This window comes from Leguminivora glycinivorella, chromosome 15 (assembly GCF_023078275.1).
Source record: "Leguminivora glycinivorella isolate SPB_JAAS2020 chromosome 15, LegGlyc_1.1, whole genome shotgun sequence".
NCBI classification, from domain to species: domain Eukaryota; kingdom Metazoa; phylum Arthropoda; class Insecta; order Lepidoptera; family Tortricidae; genus Leguminivora; species Leguminivora glycinivorella.
In genome coordinates this window covers 21,035,399-21,062,658 of record NC_062985.1, presented here as the reverse complement: position 1 = coordinate 21,062,658, position 27,260 = coordinate 21,035,399, and the positions used below count along the sequence as shown (strand labels likewise).

Here is a 27,260-nt window from a genome sequence, read left to right as displayed (position 1 = left end):
GCATCGGTGCGTCCTTGTTGCACTGACAAATAGTGCGAAAAGGACGGCCTGGCGTTATATAGTTTATCACGCGATCATGCTTGCCTGCCGAGAAGCAGAAAGAAAAAATTAAAATGTCATTTCGCTATTACAATAATAATGGCTCCGACGTAATATCATTGGACCTCCCAGGCGTTAGCCATCCTGAGTCTGGACTAGGGTGTGCAAACCGGTTAACCGGTTAACCGAAAAACCGGTTAACCGAGACTTTTTGGCCTCTGTTAAAAACCGGTTTTTATAATCTCTAACCGGTTAATAACCGAAACCGTATTTATTTCTCAAAATTTGGAAAATTTGCCATAAAAAGGTTCAAAAATACGTAATTATATAATGATTTGTATTAATCAAGTTTATTTATTACTTTTCATTGACAACATTATTATCTGTAATGATTTTATTTTATTTTAATAGTCCCGAGTCTACTGAATTATACATGTACAATACAGTAGAGTCCGGTTAGTTTATTACGACGACTCCGCATAGACCTAACATCCAACCTCTTAGGCACCGGCCACATCAGAGCGTCGCGTGTCTCGGGGCGCGCAACGGACGTCGGCGCCACGCCACCTGAGTGTAATTCAAAAAGCATCTCCTCGGTACATTTTGTATAGGAAGGACGTAAGACGCGCCCCAGGTGGCGTGGCGGCGGCGTGGCGCGCGCCGCGCCGCTTGGCGGCGCGCCTTACGTCCTTCCTATACAAAATGTACTGAGGAGACGTTTTTTGAATTACACTGAGGCGGCGTGGCGCGGACGTCCGTTGCGCGCCCCGAGACACGCGACGCTCTGGTGTGGCCGGTCACTTACAACGACATAAGCACAGATATTTATTTGGTTTTCGTATGTGATAGTATGAAAGTACATCCGTTTATTACGACTCCGATTTTAACGACCAGCCGCCTTTTACGACACATTTTATACAGAATCCGTCCGTCAAGTCCGGTTGCAACGACGAGCGACAAAGTTTTTAGTTTTACTAGTAAATTGAGGTAAAAAAGCTACTTCCACCCGAGCACGGCCCCCTGTCTTGCCTACAACAAATAGCAAGGTTACATTGTGGCCATGTAACTTTTTGGAGTTTTGCTTTTAAAATTTTAAGGCTGCTTTAAAAAAAAAACGTCAAAATAATGTAAAATTGATAGTTTTAGTCGGTGAAATACTACACTTTCCGTTATCCAATAGATTTATTTAATTCAAGTTCCAGTTAGAGCATCTTATTATCTTGATTTTTATAAGACTGGATTTTTGAAAACTAACTCACTAAATTAATTATGAATTTTTCTCTAATGCACGTTTAGAAAAACGCACGTATAGAGCTGAATCAGTCGATCTTATTTGTAAAATTTGGACAATTTTGAATATTAAAACGGGTAAATTTATAATTCGTATATCCTGTACCACAATCATTTCAGACTAGATTTTTATTTTAAGTTTTTGAAAAAGAGTAAACTAGCCTAAGGCGAATTCAATTTTTTTCAGAAATTACCTAAAATTAAGTGACAATTTCTTTGAAAATCTACATCACATCGAAGCAAGTTTTGTACTAAATTAATCTGCAACGTTTACTTAAATTGCTGTTATGCCTTAGTGATTATACATTGCTATTATTGATTTTTGCCAATTTTTTGAAAACGAGCCTTCACCGGTACAATTATTACCACTTTTGGACATTTTCTCATATTTTGTTAGACCAAGTAGAAAAAGTCCTATAATGTGATATATATTTATAAACTACTCGCAAAGCCCTTTAATTTGATACCACACACGGTATGATCGAGCGCTCGGTTGCGATTTCACTATTTTTAACACGAAAGCCCTCTTAACATTTTGTTCGCCTCGGGTCTAATCTTATTAGCTAAATAGAACCCAGTTTGTATTTTTTGATTGCGTATAAACTAGCTTTACTTACAAATGATGAGCAAGCACACATACTAAAAATGACTTTTTCTAACTAATCTAGTCACAATAAAATAAGGTATTAATACTTTCATAATAATACCCTGTAAATAAACCTATTGATTGAAATGTTTTAGTAATAGAGATGAGAATATTATTTTTAATTAAAAGAAATGAAATTCGTTTTGTACGACACGCGACATCCGGTTAGTACGACGTAATATCAGCTGTCCCTTGAGCGTCGTTGTAACCGGAGTCTACCGTATATTTCAAACTATATTTTTTAAAAGAAAGGTAAAATGGAGATCTTGGTTTTCTTACATCAATAGGCTACTAGACTCGTATCGAATTTAGCACATCAAGTTATTGTTTTCTGTAGTATTTGACTCAAGAAATCAATATTTATAGCTTGCGGGCATTAAAAGTGCGTGATGACTGCGTATTTTTAATTAAAGATGTGTGTATGTTTTTTTTAATTATGGACTCCGAAAACGGTGTTGGCCAATGGAGTGACGTCACATAATTCAGATCAACTATGGAAATTAGAGGTAGTAATCAGATCTCCACAGAAGCAACCTCTATTGTATTAAAATTCATAGTCGTTGACGCGTGTGACAATGTGAAAATTTTTTTTCTGAATAGACTGACGTCATGTCATAGATATTCTATAGATTAATATGGCTGATGTTGTTTTTGCCTGATCACGTAAAAGTAAACTTTAAATAATTTTTTTGCGGGTTTTTAAGTCGTAATAAAATATGGTACTATTTTTTTTCGTTTAATTAAATAATATGAGACATACTTTGAAAAAGGGTCAAGTAGCCTATTGCTTGTATTACTAGGGGCTCTGGGAGCTGTAGACCTTCGTCACATGCCTAGAAAACGCAAAACTGACGTCACATTCAAACCACACAAGCCTTTTTTTGCAATTTCATCATTTTACAAAATTTCCAAAAACTGGATAAAAATGATCTTCATCGTGCAAGTAATACCTGCTACGATATCATCAACATCAGAATTCTTAAAGGTAATGGTAATTGTTACGTAGTACGGCCATTTACTAAAAATCCTCAAAACCGGTTAATAACCGGTTAACCGGTTTTGAAGGAAAAGTCTCGGTTATTAACCGGTTTTTTAAGTTAACCGGTTTTTGCAAACCCTAGTCTGGACCATTTCGTGGCAAATTTTTCTACCCACCTACCTTTTGTGATGTTATGTTTAAGTCATTTCTGTTTTTCGAATACGTCACGAATAAATTATTTATATTTATATTCTTCAAAAGTCGGGATGTCTGCTGATTTATACCGTATTTTTTTATCTCCAAATAACTTTGGTGATAATAGATACCTACATAACTAATTTTAAGTTAAGCCAAGCCACGTCTCCTCTGTTCGTAAACCCGTGTTAATGATCATAATGATTGTTTATCACTTTGTCGGCGTTTTCTCGCAGCAAATTAATTCATAACCTTTAAACATCGAACGTGTCTCCGAATTACCGTTTATAGTCTATTACCCTCAGAGTACAAACTGAACACTAAAAATAAAGGATGTATAAAAGTAAACAACAATTTGGACACACTAATAAACTTATAATAGATTATATAAACTAATAAATTCCCTTCAAGTTTTTACTAAATCGTATATGATATGCATAATATTTGCAAAAAACAAGGCATCAATTGTCTATATTATTTTATAAAAACTTGAAAGCATCTCTCTAATATAATTATCTTTCAGAACAAACAAGACAAGAATTTTAACACCCATGAAACATTAAAGTTTGGAATGTAAACCTTAATGTTGTCATGACATCGAGTGACCAAGAACATCTGTGCCTAATAGATATTCTTGGTCATGAGACGAAGGATTCAAGAATTGTGCTTTTTCCGTCGTAGTAGGGGGTATACAAATAACATAATGGCTTTGGCCGTCGTCGGCTCTCTTCTTTTGGATATATTTTATTGAAAACCACAGAAATTTTACCGATATATACTCCCATGTCAAATACAAAGGCCCGATAATACTTGAAACTCAAAAGAGCTTCTAATTTTTGCCTTTTGTTATCTAATCAGAAGCACATCAAATCCGGCACGCGTTGGTGCAAACTGTATACAACTAATACCTCGCCGAAAAATGGTCTGGTTAGGTATCTTTTGTTTTCTTCAAAAATCCTTTTGTTAACGCCAAAGAGGATCGAGTATTATAGAGAGTTACTGTCAAAGTAAAATGTGTAATCACAGTTCATAAACTGCCATCTCTCGACACAAGCTTAAAACTTTTGAACCTCAGTTTTGACAATTTGGCCCATATTGTTAGCTTGATATGTGATAAAATGTCAAATATTAATTTTAGTGCTATCTAGCCGAGCGTTCCCCAAAGGTATCCGACTGTATCCGTCTATACGGAGTTACATTTATGTCTTTGGTTAACGCTTAATGACTATAATATAATGACCATCTCAACTGCTTCGGGCCTTCGTATTTGAAATGGAACATACCCGTAAAAAAGATGCGTTCTTCTTTCAAGTAACGAGATTTGGAAATTTGTCTTTAAAATGTATCCAAAGACGGGTGTAATGTAAGGATTTGCCATGAAGCATGTATGGGCCTGATCTAACGCAAGAGACGAGTGGACCGTCACGGCGAGCTCCTTGAGTCAGGTCAGTGCTTTGGCGAGTGTTAGCGGTGTTGGTCTCGTAGGGCAATCTGCTCCATATCTCTACTCAAGACACATTGCATCGTATAAAAATACTTCGAAGTCATCAAGGGACAACACAAGAGTTTTGGAATGAAGATTTTAATGAAAACTTAGATTGAGTTGCTTCCTGTAGTGTTTTCCCTGTTTGCGTAACGTCAAGATGAAGATATTCCACTTTTGGTTTTGAAATAAATGATTGGGAATTCTGTTTTTATTCCGTTTTGTATTACACTATGAATTTTCATTTAGTTACAGTATTTATACGAGGGAATGCTATATGATTTTATTTTGAATATCTGAATGGAAAATATATAATGAAATTTTCCTACAATCCTAATGATGTAATTATAATCTGAATTCCTTTATTGAATGCGTAGCCAATTCGATATTCAAGATAAAATTCCATTGTGACACGTTTACGATGGCCATGGTGAAATGCATCTAACGAAAGTACAGCCAAGTTGGAACAGCTTTACTCGTTACGATATTATTTGCCGAGTACCTCGGGGCTTGCTTCCTCTCCCATAGTATCCCTCCCCCCTCGCTTACTCATTGATTTATCCCGCATCTACCTCATTTATTTGGCGTGATTTTTAGTATGTATGAAGTGCATGAGTGATGAGTTTTCCTTTCATTCGTATCATCCATCCGGACGTGAGCGACGAGCGAGTGCTAGGGCTCCATTGGTTGTACTTCCGTGTCTGAATGAGCTGTGAGAATGTCGGTGAGCGAGTGAAATTCAGCGAACATCGTCTGGAGTGTTACGGGCAGAATGCGCATGACGAGCCACTGTTTGACTGCATCCGTGTGCCGTGTCCGTGCGTGTGCGTGAGTGCTTGCAGACGACGCGCCTTTGCATGTTTTCAGAAGGTTAACGTGCGATGTCTTTTTGATCCGGCGCCGGTCGCGGCGGCGGCAGGAGCGCCAGTCGTTTCGCTGAAGGTCTCTCATCACCGCTCCCTTCCCTCCCCGGGGTTCACGCTTGTGGCCATGATCACGCTGCGCTACTTACATGCTAACGTCTCTCACATTGGCGACTGGGACTTTACAGAGTGTTCTTCTTTTCCAGTTGGTCGATCAGGGCCCCCAAGATTGGCTCATCCCGAAAGACAATTAATAAGGGCGGGGCTCGGATGAGGGAAAGTCGCGAAACTCCGGGGTCTCCCCCGCGGACGGGTCGGTTCTTGCGACGTAACGCTCATCAAAAAGGCATCGCATCGCACTATGTTACATGTTACCCCCGAGCGGTCCGCTCCCCCGAACGGACCCGCCGCTCCGTTTCATCTCGACACCTGTTAATTGGCATTTAAAGTACAAATTAGTAAAATTTGGATGTTTCTCGTATTGTTACAGGTTCATTAACAGTTAATATAATCTATATATTTAATTTTAAGAGCCGTACTTTAAGTGTTCAGAGATGACTCGAACGTACCGTTAAGTAAAGAGATCATGTTAAATTAAAATAGCATAATATTAGCATCATGGGGCGCTCAGAATGCGGCCTCACTTTATACAATAAATGTTTCGGACGTGGATATACCGATGGCCTCATTTCGATCCTCCATGGCGATGGCGATGGCGGGTGTGGACGGAGGGCTCGCGCGCGCCCCCCGCCCGCGCCCGCAGCCGTGCCGATGACCCGCGGTGTCCGCAGGGCTCCTCGTACGGCGGCTCGGCGCGCGCCTACAGCTCCGAGTACCACGCGTCCGCGCCGCCGCCCGCGCAGCAGCCAGGTGTGCACCATCCGCACCACGCGCCCAAACACTTCAACCAGGAGTTTAACAAGGAGTGGCCCGCCGCGTAGAGGCTCGCTCGCTCCTGCACACTCGCCTACTCCACCCCCCACCACACACCCCCTACCACACACACCTCGGCAACGTTACAAAACCTGTACTCTCCACCGCGCGGTCCGGCTCCTAAACCTGATGCGACCAAGTACGCCCGCGACAAGTTAGATGTTAAATCGATATTGTAGTTTAACGGTTATAGAGTTCATTTTTATACAATTCTCGAGCTCTCGATACGGTTTTTGTAAAAGTCAATTTTTTTCGATACTAAATTAAGTAATAATATTTTACGAGCGAATTATCAATAAATTTAAAAACAGTAAGTTTACATATGCGACGCGCTCGATATCGGAACTCGTAGTAACTTAATTATTGTTATAAAGTTCGCTATCGACTGCATTAACACAAACCCACACGCGTAAGTAAGGACGTTAATTTTAATAAATTTAACATAGTCTAACAGACCTCAGGCTACTAGGTTTTAAAACTTAAGCTTGTATAAGTTGGTAAGAGTATCGTTGCAAGTATCGCGTTGCAAGGCCGCACGCGACCTCCCTCGCAGGACCCGACAGTGTATAAGTATACACTTTTTTCACTTTGCTTTTATTCTTTTGGATGCGGGCTTTCGTAAAGGGACCCCCTTTACACTTTTTCAGATTGTCGTTTATTTTTCGTAGTTTTAAATGATTTCTTTTAATATTTTGTGAGAAGATTCGGTAGGATCTCTACCGGCCGCGCGCTCGCCGCGTCGGTCGCTCGCGTGACGTTTGACAGACGTTCTACACAAGGCCAATTTAGGGAAGTGACCTAAAACAACTTAACTTAAGCTAATAACTATGTATAAATATGGTATATATATATCGGTATGTATGTTTAATATTAGAATTTTGGTTATTTACCACCCACTAGACTTAGGAAACGGTAGGGATGTAATGAAATAATTATGTGTTAATATTTAACAAAACATAGTATGACTGAACGTGATTTTAATATATAATTTTCCCGTTTTATTTTGTAAAGGGATCAATTCTGTATAAATATTCGTAATTTTAATTCGTTTTCTAGTACGCATTTTAGTTTTTTAACGCACTTTAAGTTGATAATACGGATTTTATACTTTAATGAATTAAATTTACCTGCCAAATTGTTAAAAATGAGCAAAAGTAAATGATAATATGACGTATTTGTTAAGTGATGACGCTCAAGCACTAGGATATAGCGGTCCGCCTCTCGTCCCCGCGCCTGTACATATACATATATATACTTACTTGTGTGTAAAGCATAATTTTAATCAAGTCTCTCGTCACATAGTTTTAAAGTTTTAATTTATGTGATTGCCAAATATTTTTAAAAGTATATAGAGGCCCCGGCGGCCGCTCGGCTGCACGCCGCGCTCTCGGTGCTCGCCTCGGCGCGCCGTCCGCAGCCGAGACGGCCGACCGCGCGGTCGCCCCGCTCCACACAAAGTGAGTTATAATTTAAAATAACATTGTTAGATTAAATTTAATGTTAGTCCTTTACTGTATTATATCGCTCAATCCTTTGACCGATCGACTGATTAAAATTTTAGTGGTAAGCTAAGTAATACGGAGCGGAGCGCGACCGCGGGGCGCCGGCTCCCGCACACCCGCCGCCGCGCGCGGCGAAGGAGCCCGATAGGATTTGTTAACTTTTAATAGACGAATTGTTGATGATTACAATGAATGCATAATTTGATCGTTTAGAATAGGGTTATGTAAGATCGCTCCGTAAGTAAATTATAATTTATCTATGAGAAGTATTGTGAGATGTATAAGCAAATTATAAGTAATGCGGCGCGACGAGAGGTGCGTAGTCCCAAATTAACGGTAAAACATAGTGAAACGCCTTACACTGTGATGTTCATAGGTAACTCGCATATTGGTACATTCTTATAGCTCTATATAGTACATACTCGAGTGACGCGATCAGTATGTAGCCAATCGACTCGTACCTTATTAACAATAACGATAATGAAATAATGTTAACTAAACGTCGGTGCCTAAACTGCCCACTAGGTTACGTGTGTAGTACGGCTTGGTATCGTTTCGTTTGCTCTCGTTCCTACGTTAGTTAGATATAATTTGTGTTCCATTCCTGTGACGTCTCTCGTTTGGTCGTACCTCCAGCTTTTACTCGCATTTGTTGTGCCCGCGCCTCGCGCGCGGCCATGGCGCCTCTACTGTACCGCTACCGATACGTAGGCTAATGTACAACCACCGATATAATACGATTAAATTGTTCACATCTGTTTAATATTAGGAAACGATGCCTTACAAAAAGTTAAGTGATTATAGAGATGTTTTATATTGTGTTGATTTCAGTGATAACGTTAGCACTAAGGCGTAAGCGGCCTCCGGCCACACTCACAAAACTTCGGAACAATTTAAGAACTTAGTTTGTAATGAACCGTCGTGGCAATCTTCTAATTAACATAAAGAGTATAATTTATTTAAAATAAAGTATAATATGTATTAGAAATTTTAGATTTACTCAACATTAAACTTAGTGCAAATTATTGTGGAAATCAATCGAAGACTATTTATATGGGTTTTTAATTATTATTATATAGGAGATGAGCATAAAATATTGGATGAATTTATTAATTAAAAATAGTTAGCAAAATACAAATACGGTAAGACTCGTTCTCGGATCGTCTGTCAAGTGTCACGCGTCGGCGCCGGCGCGCGCCGGCCGCACATCTTATACATAACGTATCTGTAATGTTTATGGTATATCTTAATCATGGCTTAACTCTAGTACTGTTGTGTAGTTAACCTTTCGACTCTTGTTTGTATTACTTTATATTATAGTGTACGCGGTTTTTATATGTGTATGTTTATTCTGTAGTATAATATAAAGGAAACATGTTTGTGTAAAAGTGTATTTTGGTATTTGATATCTCCGCGTCGACGCGTTCGACGCTACTATAATATATTTACGATCGTAATTGACTAATTATACCGACCCTAGTGTTGTAGTTAGGTTAGCCGAGACTAAGTTGACCTCGACTCGACTGTTTACTGTTTAGTTTTGCATTTAATGTACCCGCGAACTCGATCTACTGTAGTCTTTTCGAAACTTATTTTAAAATGCAGGTATTATTAATATACAACCTCATATTTATACTAGAATTTAAATATAAATGTAATTATGAGACCCATTTTATCGTAAAATAATATGCACGGGCTTTACAGTTAATTATAACATTAATTATTATAAAAGAAACTTAGGGCAAGTTGTTATTTATTTCTGTTTTAATTAAAAATGATGTTGATTATTTTTAAACTATGATTTCTTAATAGTGAATTAAAGTACATAATTCTCGATTGATTAGATTACAAAATTGTTAGGTGAAGTATCGACTGATGTACAATATTTAAAGTAATATTTACTTACGGCAGTATATAAGTTTATTTACGCCGCCCTCTGGGCTGTATTTATACAGACTTGTATTATTTCCTAAAATGTAACGAGGTCCGCCGCCGCCGCTCCAGCGAGCTCGTGGCGACCTCTGCGCAGTAAGCATGTTACGATGTAAGACGTATATCTAGATGTGTTATAATGTTAATGTAACTACATACTATATCTAGCCCTAGCGAGTGCATTGCGTGAGCCTAGTAGCCGCGCCGCGGCCTACATAAGTTACTTTATGTTCGTTATATAAAAAGGAAAATTATGATAGACTCACTCGAGATCGTCCTTGTTGTTTTTACATTACCTAATGATAATTAGTTAATTACGGTTCTAATTATTAATTTAACCGAAACTCTAAAATATTAAGACGAAAAGCTTGTAAGCTAATAAGTATTTGATGTAATGATTAAAGTGCTATCACAGAATATAACACTGGTCTTTTGAAGTAGAAATTATGCATTATTCATATTAGGTATTTTGGGTATATATTAGTGTTAGATTTAACTGGTAATATAAGTACGTAGTTTGTAATTGTAATGAGAAAAAAAAACAAGTTTTGTCGTAGTTTCCTATTATTAAGCTTCTTCTATCTTAATGAATTAAATAATACTACTGGTTGATTAATTAAAATATTAATATTATCTACCACTGCAAATATTTGAGATATCTTATGATGAAATATATATCTACTTTAAGGACATTATAAAACGTAGATAATTAAAAGAAATCAAAAAATTCAAAATAAAACTGGCATTTTTAATGTTTGCGTCCCTCCCTTAGTATTAGTTGACCCCGAGGCACTGCAGGTTATCATAATTTTTGTTTTTATATTTGCGCATAGAGTACCCGCGACCCCGTAACAGTCTTGCACAACTAAACCGATAACCGACTACTTAACACTAGGTAGTGTCCACTGACCAGAAACACTTCCAACTCTCTATTATATCTATTTCCAACATTTATTTACATATTATTTGCATTTCCTGCTGTAAATTCGCTTTTTCTCTAGATATTTTACCCAACACCATGTATCTTGATGCATCACTGTACATGTACTGTACAATATCTTAACGTATCAACTGTCGCCCTTTTCATATACATATTATATCTTATAATTTGTCATACCTAGTTAACAATATCACTATCTTATTTCAAATCATTGCATTGATGTGAGAAAAATGACTACTATAGAAACAGTATTTTCAAACAGACAAAAGATACCCTCATCGTTACTTAGAAATTCTCCAAAGATATTGAAATAATTTTCTAAGGGTGGAAACTGTAAGCGAAAAATTCTGATCATTCCGGCCTTCAATAATACTCACAAAACGATTTCGAAAACATAATAATTACGATAGATGTTGATGTGCAATTTTCCACCCTGGGAAGAACCAACCCACATCATAACGGCATAGTAGAAAGACTTAATAGAACTTTAAAGAAAAATCTCGTGTCATGAAAATATTACTTGTGCAGATAAACAGCGTCCTTAAATTCTATTTGATGTTTCATAATAAACGAATTCTCGAGCATTTTTATCATAATATAATTCGGTAACGCAAAATTTTATATTTTGAGATTTTTTAAGAAACAGTTTAATTTTGATACTATTAATCTTTAAGCCGTCAGTGTGCTTCGTAAACTTTCCTAAGTTACTATCGCAAGCGGAGTGTTCATAAGCAACTTTTGATAAGGAGGCTTAATTTCCTCCATTCCGACTAAAGTAATTATTTACTGCCATTTTCACAACACGATCTTTTCTTCTACTAGTAAATTAAAAGGACACTAAGCAAGAAGAATTTCGCACACGTACCTATAGTTATATGGCTTGCCACCCTTATGATAGCGTCGGTCAATAGCTGGGTCCACACAGCGAGGCAATGCCCGCGTGTGTAAGACACGTTCGGCCGAGGCACATTTACCTTGGACGTTTGCCGCGCGAGCTCTTTGCCTCGCGACGTGTTTAGCTCTGTGTGCACCCGGCTATTTTACAATGCGAGAAATAAAACAGTTAAATATTTTTATTCACGTGGGATTGAGGTAGGACATTCTTCGTGCTTAGCGTCTTTACAAAACCATTTTTACTGTGGTAAGTGCAGGTGTCAGTGCACGTCTCTGATGCCGCTCGGTGTAATTGTCCCTTAGGTACCAACGAAAGCCAACCAAAGCCGAAAGAAAGGGACATGGTCTTAACTACATAACTTTTCACTCTTGGGGGTTAAGTCAAGGCATTATCTCGTGTCGAAGGAACAATTTCTCCCATGTGGTATCGCTTGAGACACAAGTGCATAGAGCCAGACCAATATTAGAAGCGATTAGGTATTCATTCATTTTAAACGTCTTTGAATTTGTGACGTATGCTTATAACTGCTGTGCCATCAAAGTCAATAATTCAAACACAATGTAAATTGTTAATGGATGAATAAATGAAATGAAATGAAAGTCGCTGCCAGCTTGGCTTGTTCTGTCTCTACTCGCCACACTTACCGCAGCGCAGTACATATTTAAAATTGACGCTGCCTATAATGATCCGTATGACATTTAATTTTGGTAGGGTGAAGTGTCAAAGTCACTAGTTAATCTTTTTTTCTCCCATTTTTTTTATCGTAAGTCTGGTCTAACCAATCTAACCATGGGGTCGAGCTTGCATCTTAATCCGAATATCTGGCCAAAGCGACAAAAGTTTTTGCTGGAGATGTAACAATTTAACAATAATATAAACATACCTACTCTAAAAACGAGACACGCGTCCACACAGAGCGAGCTACATCACGAGGCATTGTGCTCGCGCGGAAAACTTCCAGTGTATACGTGTACCGTCTCAGCCAAGGCAAGTTGCTAGGCCGAGCAAAACGAGCGCACTGCCTCGGCTGATGCACGTCTACATAGCACGTTTGCCGCGCGAGTGTGGACCCGGCTATTAAGTCCTCCCAAAAGCGAATTGAAGGAACTGTCATACGGACCATATCCCGCGTCAGTAGGGATAATCTGTAGCTAGTATAATAAAGCTACCAGCTATGTGCACAGAGGGTGACGGCGTGAGCGCCTCGGCCGGCAGTCCCAAGTTCATGGCCGTGCAGATGAGCGACGGCGCGCCGCCCCAGGTGGATAGCGTACTCGTATTTACATGTACGAGTACTCACTACACAACACTGACCATACGACCTTGACTAACAGACATCTTCACCGCACCACAGTGTAAGACCAGTAGTGACTTCTAACAAACGCACGCCGCGCGGTATGTATGTGTGCGCGCCGTGTACGGACGCAACACGCGGATGAGAAAGATTCATTCTCATTAGCCTCCACAGAGCGAGGCACGCCACGAGGCAACGTGCTCACGCCGAAAATGTTAATGTAAACCTGCCTCATCCGAGACAGGTTGCTCGACCGAGCAAAGCGCGCTGATTGAGGCACGTCTACATTGGACATTTTCGCCGCGTGAGCACATTGCCTCGCGGCGAGCCTTGCTCTGTGTGGACCCGGCTATTCGCTTACATGTGTTACGGTAACATAACGGCGCGCATACATATATACAGCGCGGTTTAAGTTAGAAAAGTTACTACTGGTCTTCTACTGTGACTGTCTGTGACCGTACCAAGGTCACCGAGAGAGATATCTTGTACTAGCTCTCACTTATTGGCTTTGGTGCGAAGCGGTAGTCTGTTAGCGCTATTAGACCAATCCGAACTTACATTGCAATTTTTCCAAAATATGGATTGCCTAAAATGTACGTTTGTCCTATAAAACAGTCAAGGATTTGAGCTGAAATGTCACATATGTAAAGTTTTTTGTCATCCACGTAATTTATGATACCATCGAGCTGATCTGGTGATGGACACAGGAGGCGATAAAGCAACGCAACCTAAGTGTTTGGGTTTGTAAGATTGTCTCAGTAAGCGTTTAATATTATATGATTTAGAAAAAAAATACCTGCAGGCTCCTCCGTCCGTTTCACATACGCACGGCAAATCTGATCGGATTTCAATCGGAATGTAAGTTCGAATTGGTCTCTTTATATTTAATAAGGTTACATAGTCAGTTAAGTGTGAGAAAAAGTTCTTAAAATTCACATACCATTCGCTTTTAGCTAGAGATACAAGCGGAATACTAGTTCATTTAAAAATATAGGTACATACTGGGTTAGAATGTACAATAGAAAACACGCCGCTTTCACAAAAGGGTTAGAGACTTCCTCCACCTTTATGGGTTTCTGCCCTGCTTGTATCAAAAGTTAAATGCTTTTATAGCCCTTGTGGGCCCTTTATTCTAAACTTCAAAAATCTTTTTGGGCAACGTTTTTGGCTGAAGGAATGTTAGGTTTTGCCACTGGCAGATCGACAGCGTATCGCTGTGACATATAAGCATTTTTCGAATACCTACGACCGAATGATGAGTTCAAAAATAAATTCAGCTTCACTTGAATGTTAGTGCTTGGAAGTCTAAAAAAATAAACTTCAATTAGACCCTAAAAAGCAAATCGAGAAATGAAAACTTTTCATAATACGTGCAATCATCAATATCTTATTTTCCTGCTACTTTATAGGGTAAATTAAACAATGGGCATTTTATTATTACTGACGAAAAAATAAGGCCGGTTGGAATTTTAATATTTTACTCCCTCGTGTGCATAACAAATACATATTACCTATAGTACTCCCCTCTCATAGCTCTAAAACTTACTTACTTAGCAGAAAAACATAATTGCTTAGCAGAAACGTACTTGCTTAGCAGAAATCTTAAAAATTTGTACCCTTATCTATTATTCACCCTCTTAATCCTGTGTATAGTCTGTCCGTTTTGTAAGATCCAGGGGAGAGTGCTAATAGTTAAATTTCCCAAAAATCGATGTTGTCACAACTCTCCTCTGTCACAACTCACCTCGGTCTCCGCTACTTAGCCACACAGCACACAGTACAGTAAATGTGCCTATACCACAGTCCTACCCTGTGGCGTACTTCATCTTAGAAAAGCAGACAGACTTTACCTACGAATCGTTTGAATCACTTCGCCTAGCCACTTCGCTGACTGTGCTACTGTCAACAGGTGCCCATGATATACTGTGGTGCCATGGTGTCTCCCCAACAGTCGTTTTGTAACGTCTCCGACATATCTGCGTCCGCCTCAGGTTACCTTTTCTATCCTTTTTCCTATCCATTTAACCCATATATGCCCATAGGGTCTTTTCGACCCACTGCTGAAAACACGCTACTAATTTAAATATGTAGGAAAATGAGGTGGTCACCTCAAAAAATAGGGAAAAAACTACGTGTTGGGCACATATGGGTTATTAGTCTACTGCTCGCCTCAGTCAGTTTTCTAGGTGTAGTGCAATTTAATAAAATGATTAAGTATTATTTATGTAATGTGACGTAATCAGGTCTCGCTTAGTAAACTGACTGAGCTAGGCGATAGCTCTTTACTCTCTGTAGTAGGTACCTAATAGTTATATATATTACCTAGATTTTCAGACTTAAGTAGGTACAGTCAGCATCAAATGGATAGTAATGTGGCCAAAATGGATTGCAACACACCTTTACCATATAGAAATAAGGATAATTATGTTCTGATATATTTGGCCATTGTTACTTTTGACGCTGAGCTGACCTACAGGATTAATTAGTAAAAAAAAAAAAAACAGTTCTTATGGTGTCCAGCATAAGTGGTGGAAATGTAGTACGGCTTGGCAAAAAAGTAAAAATTAAAAAGTGACAACATCGTCGTGTCATCCCTGTCTTACCAATATGTGTGTAAAAACGAGACGACACGACGCTGTTGCCACTTTTTAATTTCTACTACTTTTTACCAGGTTGTGTAACATATTTATTATGAGAGTTAACTGAGTATGAGTATAATAATACTCTTGTTTCCACTTCTATTCAACGCAATTTTACAAATAAGTCTATATCTACCGATAACTAGAATTCAAGGGGATATAAATTTTGCAAGTATTTGAGTCATAGTTTTGTAAAATTGTATGTAAAATATGGTGGCATGTAGCTAGTAGTAGGTATACGTATGTTTATGAATTAATATTGACGTAAAAAAAGGTTAATCTGAATGCTTGGATTGGTGCGTGGTGCGGTAAGTTCTTATTTTATTTTGCTAGAATTGATCGGGTTAAAAACTAAATTCATTACAGAGGGCGCTTCTGACAACAAAATAATTTATAAAAACAAACTGGCTTATGTTTGCTAATGATTTGTATTTAGTACTTATTTTCCTGTCGGGTGGAAGATTAAGTTATTATTGGTCCAAAAGGAGTACAAGTGGACCCAATTGCATGTTAATGTCTTGAGATATAAAAACAACTAAACAGTGGCGCCCTCTTTAAATGAAGTTTTTCAACTCATTCCAATCGCTTTTTGAAATTGCTATTTTTATACCCTGGACTCTCTTTAACGTAGTGTTTGGTGTAGGTGACGATTACGAGTATACTGGGGGCTCAGGCGATGGCTACCAGCGGTCTTCGAAGCGCGGCTACCACGGCACGAGCTCGGGCTCCACTGCCGCGTCTTACCATCCCTATCGGCGTTAACGAGTGACCCCTCACGACACGTGTATACAACTATACAATCAACCGGCAACTGCTTACAAAACTCTGAAATACCTCCCGGCCGTCGGCGTCTAGACAACTCTATGGCGGGCATTGCATTGCGCAGCGAAACTTCCATAGTGCTGACTGGACACCGACGGTCAATGATAGTGGCGACTCTTAGAGTAGGGGCCTCCTAACTTGTGTTTTAGAGACCCCCGCAAAGACCAGTTCCAGGATGTGAGTGTTTCTTCATACGACCAGTGTTTCCTCTTGAGATATTAAAATAGAAGAGAATATTTTAAAACAATTTTGTGTATTTAACAATTTCTTTGGATTATTTTTAGTGATTGTTATTAGAAGCTTTTGAAAATTTATTAACATTGTTTTCTCTTTCACAATAAAAATTGAAATGAAATATAAAAGGCCACCAAATATACAGTAAATTGTGCTAAAATATTTCCCAATGAAATGATAATAATTATCTAGGGAGGATAACATTACGTGTGTATAGAAAAGCGGTCGTCCACTATCTCGAGTATGAACAAATCGATTAAAATTATTGCATCAATTGTAGATAAGTGTTTTTAGAACAAATTGATGTCTGGTCGTTTCAAATTTTATCTGTTTCCATTCTTCATCAAAGCAGTTGTCACTTTTCTAAACTTGTATAATATTATTGTACCTTACTTTCAATGAAGGCAATCATTGTGTTTGTAAATGTTGTTTAAATGGGCGGGAGTGTATAAGAAGATTCAATACTGCTAACTAAATTATTATACGAGACTTGTCTGCCGATGACAATATACTTGATACCTATCTATCGCTTCTCCGCTGACCCATTTATTCTAAGTGCTTGAATCTAAAAATTGTACCAATGTTTAGGACACAAACGATATTGAACTCTGATCTTATATACTTCTTGTCTCGTACTTTAAGTTAGTTTAGTTTTCTTTTGGACGTACATTTGTGTAGCGTGGATGCGATGACTCAAACCAGTGAATGTTAAACACATACCGACTCTTGTATAATTTAGAATTGTTATAAAGATATTTCCTGTAAGCAGACACTATTTTTGTGATGTGTTTGAAGCAATAGGGATTTAGAGGATTCATCATTTTGTGACATCACGTTTAAATGTTTTGGGAGTTTCCTGTTGCCAAGAAATGTTGAATGAATCGGTATTTTTTCTATCAATATTACCTACTTGTATGTAGATTTAAAAATAACCATATCCATGGTTTACAAATTATTTGTAATTGTTGCAACTGTCTGAAATGTATGTTCTAACGTAAGTAAATCGCCTAAGAATCGTGTCAAATAGATTTGTCGCGCTCAAATGCATTTATTGAGAATAGAGCGATGTGTCCACCCTGATACAGTATCAATAATGTTCCAAGTTGACATGAAATAATTATCTATTACTATTCCGTTTCTCGATGTCTTCTGACGGACCACAATCAAATGGTACCTCTGAAAGATTATACCAATGTGGTCAAATCACATGTTCTGTGGCAAAACTGTGGGTTCTCATGTGTATTTCTTTTATTTACAATAAAAGTAATAAGTAATTATAAGTTTTATTTAAAATCACTGGCAGAAGACTGGCGGGCGCTACACGCTAGGGCCCGCGCTCCTCGACGACGGGTATAAATAACTAGACGATATTTTTTATAATAATCCTTTTATTTTTGAATCGTTTTAAACTACATTTTATACAACGCGCGTAGGTAGGCCTTGTGAATATGTTTAAATACTGTACGAATAAATTTAAAAACATCGGTAAGCATGTAATTAAAATTAATGTTTATATTTATATCGATGTAATATAAAATAGATTTAATGTACATTATCATAAAGTTCTTAATTAATTTAATAGACTTCGGATACAGGTGAACAGGCATAGAGATTGCTGAGATTTTATAATAATTATAGAAATGACCCTAGATATACTTTAATATTAACACTTAGCTCACAAGATTACGTTACGTTAGATTAGCACTTCTGGACCATACAGTAGTTAGCCGCCTACACTATTTTTACTCTTAATTCTAAGTATCCTATTTTGGCTTAGAATTTTATATTGATAAAAACCATGTTCTTGCAATAGAATAATAGAATACGAAAATTCTTATGTATAATCTGAATAAATTATGTAAAGAGAATTCCCGCATTATTTGTTTACAATAAACTTATGCTAGGGTAAATCAATGAATTAATATTAGATATATTTTACAGTAATGGACAGATAAATTGAATTTGACATTAAGTTACAAGCTAAGGCGTTACTTATGTATGTATCCACAATCCACACACAATATATTGCGCGCTACTTCCTTAATTATAAAAGCGATTTTGGATGTGCAAAATAACATAATCTACATAACAGTTTTCCAAAACGTGATAGTATATATATATATAATATAATATAAAACGTGCCATCTTTTGAATTTAACTAATCTACTAAATCGTAAACGTCGCCTATCTATACATTTTCCGTAATATATCAACAGATTTTTTTTTAATATGGCCTAAAAACCAGCCAATATTGAAACTTTCATTCACTAGGCACTGGCTATAATATTCGCAATGACGGTGAAGAAGAGAAGGAAGTTGTGTCCCAGAGTTTGACAGCTTTAGATGGTGCCATAACTAACGCTAAATTTGAAAAACAACAATAAAGGGAGACCTAAGAGTAAAATAGATGACTTTTAAAGATTTAATTTGCTATTTAGTGGATACGTGGCAGGTATGTATGCTTAAAGTTACGTTGCAAAAAGGAGTAAAAATCTGTAATATTTTGGCCCATGTCAGAGGGTGTTTTAGTGACTATACTCTGGGCAATTTTGTGGTCCTTCGAACCGGATATCTTGATTTCTTCTGTTTTCCTAGACTATTAACATCAAATTAAGACCACCCATTCACCCATGAAGGAGTTTCTCGTAGGTACCTATTAATTAATTTAGTTAAACTGGGCTAATTGAAACTGCAGGCACATACTTATACAGGTAATCTTTTTGAACTCTTGGTCCTTCGAGCCGGATATCTCTTGTTTGTCCTAAAGCCTAGACTACCTAGAGTAAGAGAACATGAAAATGGGACCTTCGCCTAATTAGAAAGTACGGGGCACATTGCAGCACGAGGCAACATGTGTTTATGCCTCGTGTATGTTCGTTCTGTCATTTTTTAAGAGGAGGCAAACGAGTAGACAAGTCTGGTAAGCGATAACCGTTGCCCATGGAAACACCTGAAGGATTGGGCGGAGGGAGGTGTCATGTGATACAAACTCTGTGTGGCAACCTATATGTGGTAGTAGTAGTAGTAATCACTTTATTGTGTACAACAATTTACATACAGTTTACAGGAACAGAGGTTCAAAGGCGAACTTATCCCTTTAAGGGATCTCTTCCAGCTAACCTTAAATGCAGCTGCCTTATATGTATAAGTATCTTCGGACCCCCCGTGACTGTGTAGGTATTTCAGAAACACAAAATCAAAAACCAGTTGCCCAATTACAAGGACAAGTCGACCTTGGCGGCTACAAACTGGATTATGATTAGTAAACATTGCAAGTCAGCAATGAAAATCTGTTTTCGTTCGGATTGTAGCTGGTTGGGTTGTCTTGTTTTGTTTTTATAAGATTACTGTTTTTACTGTCATTTGGACACGCATGAGATCATCTCATGAGGCGGCCGGACTGGCCGGTATGTATTACAAACATGTACTATCAGCTGCAAAAGTGCATGGCGAATTTATCAATGAATTCATTCATAATTTCTCCATGCAATTTTGCAGCTGATAGTACATACCTAAAAACGCATTTAATTTTACACTATCCTCGGCCCAAGGTCTTGTAATACTTATTTAGTTAATTACGCGTACGGCAAAAGATGGCACGGATCCGGTCACAGCACAGACCACAGTTGTTCTGTGGGTCACAGTGACGGTAAGTTTCACGGTGGACATTTTTAGTTGCGTAGGTAATCTAGACGCGCCACAGTTAAATTACGGACAGCACGGGTCCGATCCGATCACAGTGACATAAGTGAAGTTTTCCGGGCGACATCTACAGCTGATGCACTCGCGTTCGAGTCACAAGACGGTCCAGTCATGATGGACGGCGCGGATCAGGTCGCAGTGACGGGTGTGGAGTCTCTCAGGCGACGGCGACTATTGATGCATGCTGTGTCTAACTAATCATATAATCGGTTATTGGCGCCACAAGATGGACGGCACCGGTCCGGCGACTGACGGCACGGATCCGGTCACAGTCACGGTGGAATTTCACGGACGACGGCGACAGTTGATGCATTCGCACGGTGCCGGCGCGGCCTCGTCGGGTAGATGCGCGTGCGACGCCCGGTAGCACAACTCGCGGTAGCGCGCGCAACCTGTCACAACATAATGTAGTTAGGGCAAAATCTGTGGTGTACTTTGGGTGGGGTGAGTTTTTGAGTTTGAGCTGAAAATATAATAGGACAATTTGTTATTACTATATTTCTTCACAAATAACTCGCTACCTTAAAAACTAGCTCTTACAAAATGATGACGTTTGGCGAAAATGTATGGTTTTTTTACAACTGGTACCTGACCTGTTGTACTACTGACCACTACAATGAATAAATAATGCGACAAACAAGTTAGCAATCTCCAAAGTTAGTCAGGTATACAGACTTTATTTTTAGAAACAAAAACAGGTCGTAACTTAAGGCAGATGTCCACTCAAGTGAACGATATCGCTAAGTGCATGAGCTTTATAAGCGCTTTTCTTTAACACTTTTATTGTAGTGAGGCTAACACCTAATTTATATTAAAAAAAGCTCTCAAAGGCCCACCAGAAACAGATGCGTCCAGGTTGTGGCTATTGGAGATGAAGGATCAGGTAGCCCTAAAAAACTAGGATGACGGTTCTGAAGAACGAAGGCAAGACCACAAACGACCCAGGGCCTGCCGAATGCCCTGGTGGCGCATGATTTAAAGTGCCGACCCCAAATAAATGAGAAGAAGCCAGGCAAAAGAAAGAATTAGAAGCTAGAAGTACTTTTAAGATAAATGTAGTTAGACAAAACTTAATATGTACTTATCGCCTCGTCTCGCTGCCGCCAGTGGAACTACATCTTTTATTAAATATCGGTATCAATTTAACGCTGAGAAAAAAAACTGGACGCTAAAAAAGGTCAAAACCTAAGGTCAGACGGTCGGGACCGTCACATATTATAAGGGTAAACAAAATCTTGATCTTGATTTTCCGGTCTATTTTTGGCAAACGTCATTTACATTATCTTCTGCCTAACGCAGTGCAGCTCGAAATTTCATCCCATAACGTTCTGTGTAGAATACGTAAAAATGAATCCTCAAGGGGATTCTTGTGATGTCCATTACATATCTGAAAAAGATATAAAACTTGTCCTAAGCGAGGACGGTTTTGGGGATAGTGTTATAGAAAATTACTCAGTGCATTATGTTGGAGATGAAATGGTCGGATTTGGAGCAGACTACTTGAAGTTGAGGGTATCTGTGACATCAAACAATAAGAGAAAGCAGCTGTACTTTTTCATCAAGGCCGTTTCTTTAACTAATACAGCGAAAGCGAATATGGATAAGGAGATGGGGACCTTTGACAATGAACGGTTGTTTCACGATGTTATTCAAAGGAATATTACAGTACCAGGTAAGAAAAATAAAATTGCATACTTACCTAATATTTACTTACTGCCAGTTTTCTAGATTTTACCTACTGCCAATTTGGTGGCAAATGTATAACTTTATATTTAGGGTATGTAGGTGCAAATTGTCCCAAATGACCTACCAAGTTACGCAAAAACGTCATATAACTTAATTAATTTACTAAATGAATTAGGAAAACACGAGACAAAATATATCGTCAACTCTAGGTAGCGCACCTAACAAAGAGATACATACTTATCTTTCTTAGATACCTGTTGCGTAAATATGGAACTGCCTAGGTATAGGAAAAGTCGGGTAGGTACCTAATATGATGACTTGATGAGGTACCTGTTTGTTATTATAGACTCATTACACCAACCAGTGTTAGATGTAGGTACGTCATGTGCCTTATAATGCTATTTTCCCACATGTATCTAATTTCTTCCAATTTAATTCTAGGTATGCAACCATGGAGCGCCAAATTTGTATCATGCCTCGAAAACGCAGTGGTCTTCGAAGATTTGTCCGCACAACAATACGAGATGACAAGCCGATTTGCTAAATTTGACGAGCAGCACACTCAGCAAGCTCTCCAAGCTCTCGCTAGGTTCCACGCCAGTTCCATCATCTTCGAGCAGACCAGGACTAAAGAATTACAGCGCCCTTATAAACTTGAAGAACATTATAACGAAAAACTAGGGACAGGAGGCTTCATCGAAACAGATTCCTGGTTTGTCCAGTGCAGGAGAGGAGCTTTAGACGCCGTTGAGGCATTCTCAAAATATAGACACACGGATGCCATGAAAACCATTGAGAACCGGTGGGACACCGTGTTTAACTCCGTATTGATTTTAGCCGAGCCGTCGAAAAAGCATCGTAACGTGTTATGTCACAGAGATTTGTGGAATAATAACATGCTGTTTCATTATAAGAGGCTAGAAGATGAATGTGTGGTGCCTGACAATTGTGTGTTCGTGGACTTTGCCGCTGTGCGCTGCATGCCTCCAGCGGGCGACGTTATGCAACTTCTTCATTGCAACTTGACACCTCGTTATCGAAAGGAAAACCTCGACACCTTTTTGACCTATTACTACGAGGAACTTAAAGTAGTACTCGGGAATCATAACATCGATATTGAAGATTTTTTAACTAAGGATAATTTTATGAGTTCAGCAGAAGAACAGAATCTTTGGGGGCTTGTGACGCATGCCTGCTTGATGCAAACGTTCTGGCTCGACGATGATATGATGACAAACATATCCAAGGATTCTGCGCTCTTCGATGAGATAATGTTGAATGACAAAACTACTTTTATGAAGAACATGATGGAAAATGATGACGCTTACAAGAAAGTTGTATTGGAAGTGCTTGACGAGTTTATTGAACAATACATTTTAAATTATGATAATTAGACATTAACCTTAGATATTGGTAGCTTATCTTATAACTGTACTTGTTTATTATATCTACATATTACGCTGTTACTTTTATAAGTAAAATATTTTTAGTTTTTTCTGTCTATTTTAAAGACGTCCGTGAAAACTATCCCCGTTTGACGCTAGCGACTTGTCAAGGAGTCTGCAGCATAACCTTTAAGTAGCAAGTAAGCTAGAGTAAGCTCACACTACACCTGACACGCTGTTTGACGATATGTCTCGTCTAGTGGTTTGTGGCCCTACCTGCTAAAGCCAATCCTTGGCTCGAATCCCGGAATATATAGGCGTTTAGTGTTTGTGATGAGTCTACAGTCCACACTGCACGCGCCGCCGAATCGAACGCTCGAGCGTCTACTCATGCCTTAGATTAAGAATATGCCATAGTAAGGTAGTGTCCCACCTGTGGGCGGCAACGCAAGTCGTGTGTCGGCCGCGAAGCCGCGCTGCGCCAGGCGGTCCAGCAGCACCGTCGCTGACCATCACCTCTCGCCCTCGCCTTCCACACCTGCGGGTTTACAACCAGACCTTAAGTGCCTTTAGATTGTCATCTCGCTACCAAAGACCAAAGTAAGCATACATGTAAACTCACGTTTGTATTTTTAAAAGGGGCAGACAGAGTAAATGATATTGCGAGTCTTCGCATAAAAAACGGAATTGTGATCTTGCAGGTTGCCAGTCTATCCGCTGCAGAACAAAAACAATGGAGCTTTAGAGTGTTTTCTCATTATCCGATCCAATATCGAATGTAGGAAGGATGTCAATGATGGCTCCTTTATTATACAGGTGTCGGTCCTACATCCGATATGAAAAGAGTTACCTTCGCTAGCAGCGGGTGAGTGTCCGCCTGACTTGTCCCGCGGCGTGGTTGACCCGTCCGAGTGCTCCTGAAACGTAATAATAATAATCTCATTCTTAATCACGGCGTTGTGGTAATGATCTCAAACCTAAGTTCAATAATAATTGCGATGATTTTTGTTTACTTTACAATTTGTGCAGTTCAGCTCGACACAATTAGCGTGAACAATTATTATAATGTACAATACTTATGACGAAAATATACCTAAGTCTGCAACGCTTAGTTCCCATATTTTGCAATCCGTTTGTTACAAATTATTGAATTGAGTACCTACCTACTTAAGTCAATTTTGTTTTATTGGCAATGGCAATATTTAATGGCAATATTTAAGCTATGCGTTGTACCTACCGTTTAGTAAATTACTTTTCACCACACCAACTGGCTTACCAGTAAGAAAGCCCTTAGGCTTTCTTTGCTATTCTAAAACAGATTGCATTTTATCCACAAGGGGGCAAGGTAATTTCATACAAATTTTAACTCGATGTCTTAATCTGGCTGCTAGATTTTACCTATATGATGATTTCATAGTCAGTATTTTGTTCGTGTTGGTGAGGTGAAAAATTTTGTGTTTCAGTCGGTGGATCAAGATTCCACTTTTTGAACCACTCGCTACGCTCGCGGTTCAATATTAGAATCTTTCGCTTGCTCGGATATCAATATTGACACGTGCGGTTAAACAACTACTTTGCCCCCTTGTAAAACAATAGTTATTTGTTATACAAGGGGGCAAAGTTGTATTTTAACGCCGAGTGTGGAATTGAAAAACGAGCAAGTGAAAGGACCCTATAGTTGAACCACGAGCGAAGCGAGTGGTTCGAGAATAGAATCCTGAACTTGCGAGTTTTTTAACACACGAGAAGTAAAATACATTTGCACCCGAGTGTAACATAAAACTTTTCCCCTCATTATAGCGAGGAAACTACAACGCAAAAAAAGCGTATATCACTGCTTCCAGTAGTTCCACAGGTGGTAAATCATCTTTATTACTAGATTCACCTACTTTTATCAATTTGAAAGCAGTTAATTTGACTTTATTCAAGGTCAAATTATTTTACCCACTAGTGGATAAAATGCGTTTTTACCCGCTGGTATTGAAGTACAAAACACGTGTTTCCGAGCTAGTGAGGGGAAAATAACTATTTTACAAACAGCATTATCAGTTCTATAAAAAAACAAATACAACCTCATCAATTTGGGAAAACCATTCTCATTCCACAAGGGTCGTTCACTTATGCCAGTTATGCCAAGAAAGCAGAAATAAGCCTGTTTCGAAAATGAAATTGACTGGAAACGTTCCGGTCGGGGGAAAATTGGCAACTCGTAAAATAGATTAAACTTGGTACCGGTATGCTGTGGCTCCAGGCAAATTGAATAATTCGACCCTCCGGGTAGATCGACCCGTGTGTCATGTCATTTACATACGGCTAAGGAGACAAACCTGCCCGCAGGTATGTACCTATACTAAACCGCAGGTATCATAATATGGACCAGCGGGCGTAGTACACTAAAAGATGAAGTTGATCGCATCGATGCGTCCCTATCGCACTTACAAATAGTGCGAAAAGGTCGGCCTGACGTTATATCGCTTATCACACGACCTTGCTTGCCTGCCAGGTGTATCTTACGACCGTTTAGTAGTATAGTCAGCATAGATACCTATCTGGGGTTACGGCAGTGCTCCCGTCAAGACGAACCTACATTTTAGCCAAGTAGCTCTTCGGATGTCTGTAGGATTTCAATAGCAAAAATCAAAGATAATAAATAAATAAATAAATAAATAAATATATTATAGGACATTCTTACACAGATTGACTGAGGCCCACGGTAAGCTCAAGAAGGCTTGTGTTGTGGGTACTCAGACAACGATATATGTAATATATAAATACTTATATACATAGAAAACATCGATGACTCAGGAACAAATATCTGTCATCACACAAATAACTGCCCTTACCGGGATTCGAACCCGGGACCGCGGCGCAGCAGGCAGGGTCACTACCGACTGCGCCAGACCGGTCGTCAAGATGGCGGCTTAAATGTATGGGATATCGATCCTTCATCCGATATCGGATCGGATAATGTGAAAACGCACTAAGGCAGTGGTGGGTAAAGTACGGTTTGCGGAAGGATTTCATCCGCCCCTCCACTGGTCATTTAAATTAGTGTGTCTGTGTAATATAGATGGCACTGTAGGTATAAAAATGTATTTCTGTTGTAAATCTGGCCTGTACAATTCCTTAAAATTTTGGCCCCCGATGAAAAAAGTTTGCCCACCACTGCGCTAAGGGTTAATCCACACTGACTACCGGCGTAACTACCTACTTAGTACGTAACACCCTAACTGTGTTCAATTTTCCAGCTAGGGAAACTGACCGATCACAGTCACGGTTAAAATTCGGAGGATCACCAATTTCAATGGTTTTATACTTACAAGGTTTTGCTTTTCATGCCAATGTTTACATTGATTTCATGTAATTGGACTTTAATGTCTCCTATCAGTCTTATCTTTGTATATATCTTCAATACTTTTTCAACAAATGCCCCTCTCTAATAGCGATTCTAAAAGCAGATAAAAAATAAATTATTTCATAAAACCAAGTTACCTATTCCACAAAGATCACAAAGAAAACTCGACACTAATATTATTCCACGCTGTATTTTTAAAAGAGGATCTCGGAACCGACTATCTAAGTAAGTTTCTAAGGCAATATTTTTATGCGATGTATTTTGAGCGTCTACGAAGTCAGATAGTTCTTTTGTTACGGCAAGAACGAATGAGAAATGAGTAGAAAAAATACGCAGCCGTGGGCATCTTATCTTGGGAGTAAGCTGCGAAGTAAAATGACAGTACAGTAAAAGAACTGTACAGTAATGCATTTCTCACATTTAGGGATATGAATACGTAGTTAATA

At 38.8% G+C, this 27,260-nt stretch overlaps 3 protein-coding genes across 9 annotated transcripts in view; 2 read left to right on the top strand and 1 right to left on the bottom strand.

Annotated features, from left to right (window-relative positions):
* The window catches only part of LOC125233784 (trithorax group protein osa-like), an 84,503-nt gene extending 65,949 nt beyond the window's left edge, over positions 1–18,554 (top strand). For 4 of the 7 annotated variants that reach the window (XM_048139885.1, XM_048139879.1, XM_048139881.1 and 1 more), the window contains 2 exons: positions 6,287–6,365; positions 16,274–18,554. In XM_048139885.1, the coding sequence (XP_047995842.1) occupies positions 6,287–6,365; positions 16,274–16,392 (198 nt within the window). In that variant the 3' untranslated portion in view covers positions 16,393–18,554. Of the gene's footprint in view, positions 1–5,701; positions 5,899–5,985; positions 6,170–6,286; positions 6,366–16,273 lie in introns of those variants that run through there. The other 3 variants (XM_048139880.1, XM_048139883.1, XM_048139882.1) reach the window with 3 other exon arrangements.
* A 3,047-nt stretch (positions 18,555–21,601) lies between these two features.
* On the top strand, positions 21,602–23,579 carry LOC125233785. The gene is made up of 2 exons (XM_048139886.1): positions 21,602–22,060; positions 22,516–23,579. The coding sequence occupies exons 1-2, from the start codon at positions 21,736–21,738 to the stop codon at positions 23,466–23,468; spliced, it is 1,278 nt and encodes a 425-aa protein (XP_047995843.1). The 5' UTR covers positions 21,602–21,735; the 3' UTR covers positions 23,469–23,579.
* LOC125233818 (serine/threonine-protein phosphatase 6 regulatory ankyrin repeat subunit B-like) overlaps positions 22,626–27,260 on the bottom strand; it is a 150,327-nt gene continuing 145,692 nt past the window's right edge. Inside the window, exons 11-12 of the mRNA XM_048139948.1 lie at positions 24,310–24,376; positions 22,626–23,997 (exon numbers count right to left, since the gene is read on the bottom strand). Of these exons, the coding sequence (XP_047995905.1) occupies positions 23,972–23,997; positions 24,310–24,376 (93 nt within the window). The 3' untranslated portion in view covers positions 22,626–23,971. The remainder of the gene's footprint in view (positions 23,998–24,309; positions 24,377–27,260) is intronic.

Bases quoted from the DNA above. Each gene is read 5' to 3' on its own strand.
- LOC125233785 (XM_048139886.1), top strand. From the start codon at position 21,736: ATGAATCCTCAAGGGGATTCTTGTGATGTCCATTACATATCTGAAAAA. The intron at 22,061-22,515 runs GTAAGAAAAATA...ATTTAATTCTAG, and splicing joins AAGGAATATTACAGTACCAG to GTATGCAACCATGGAGCGCC.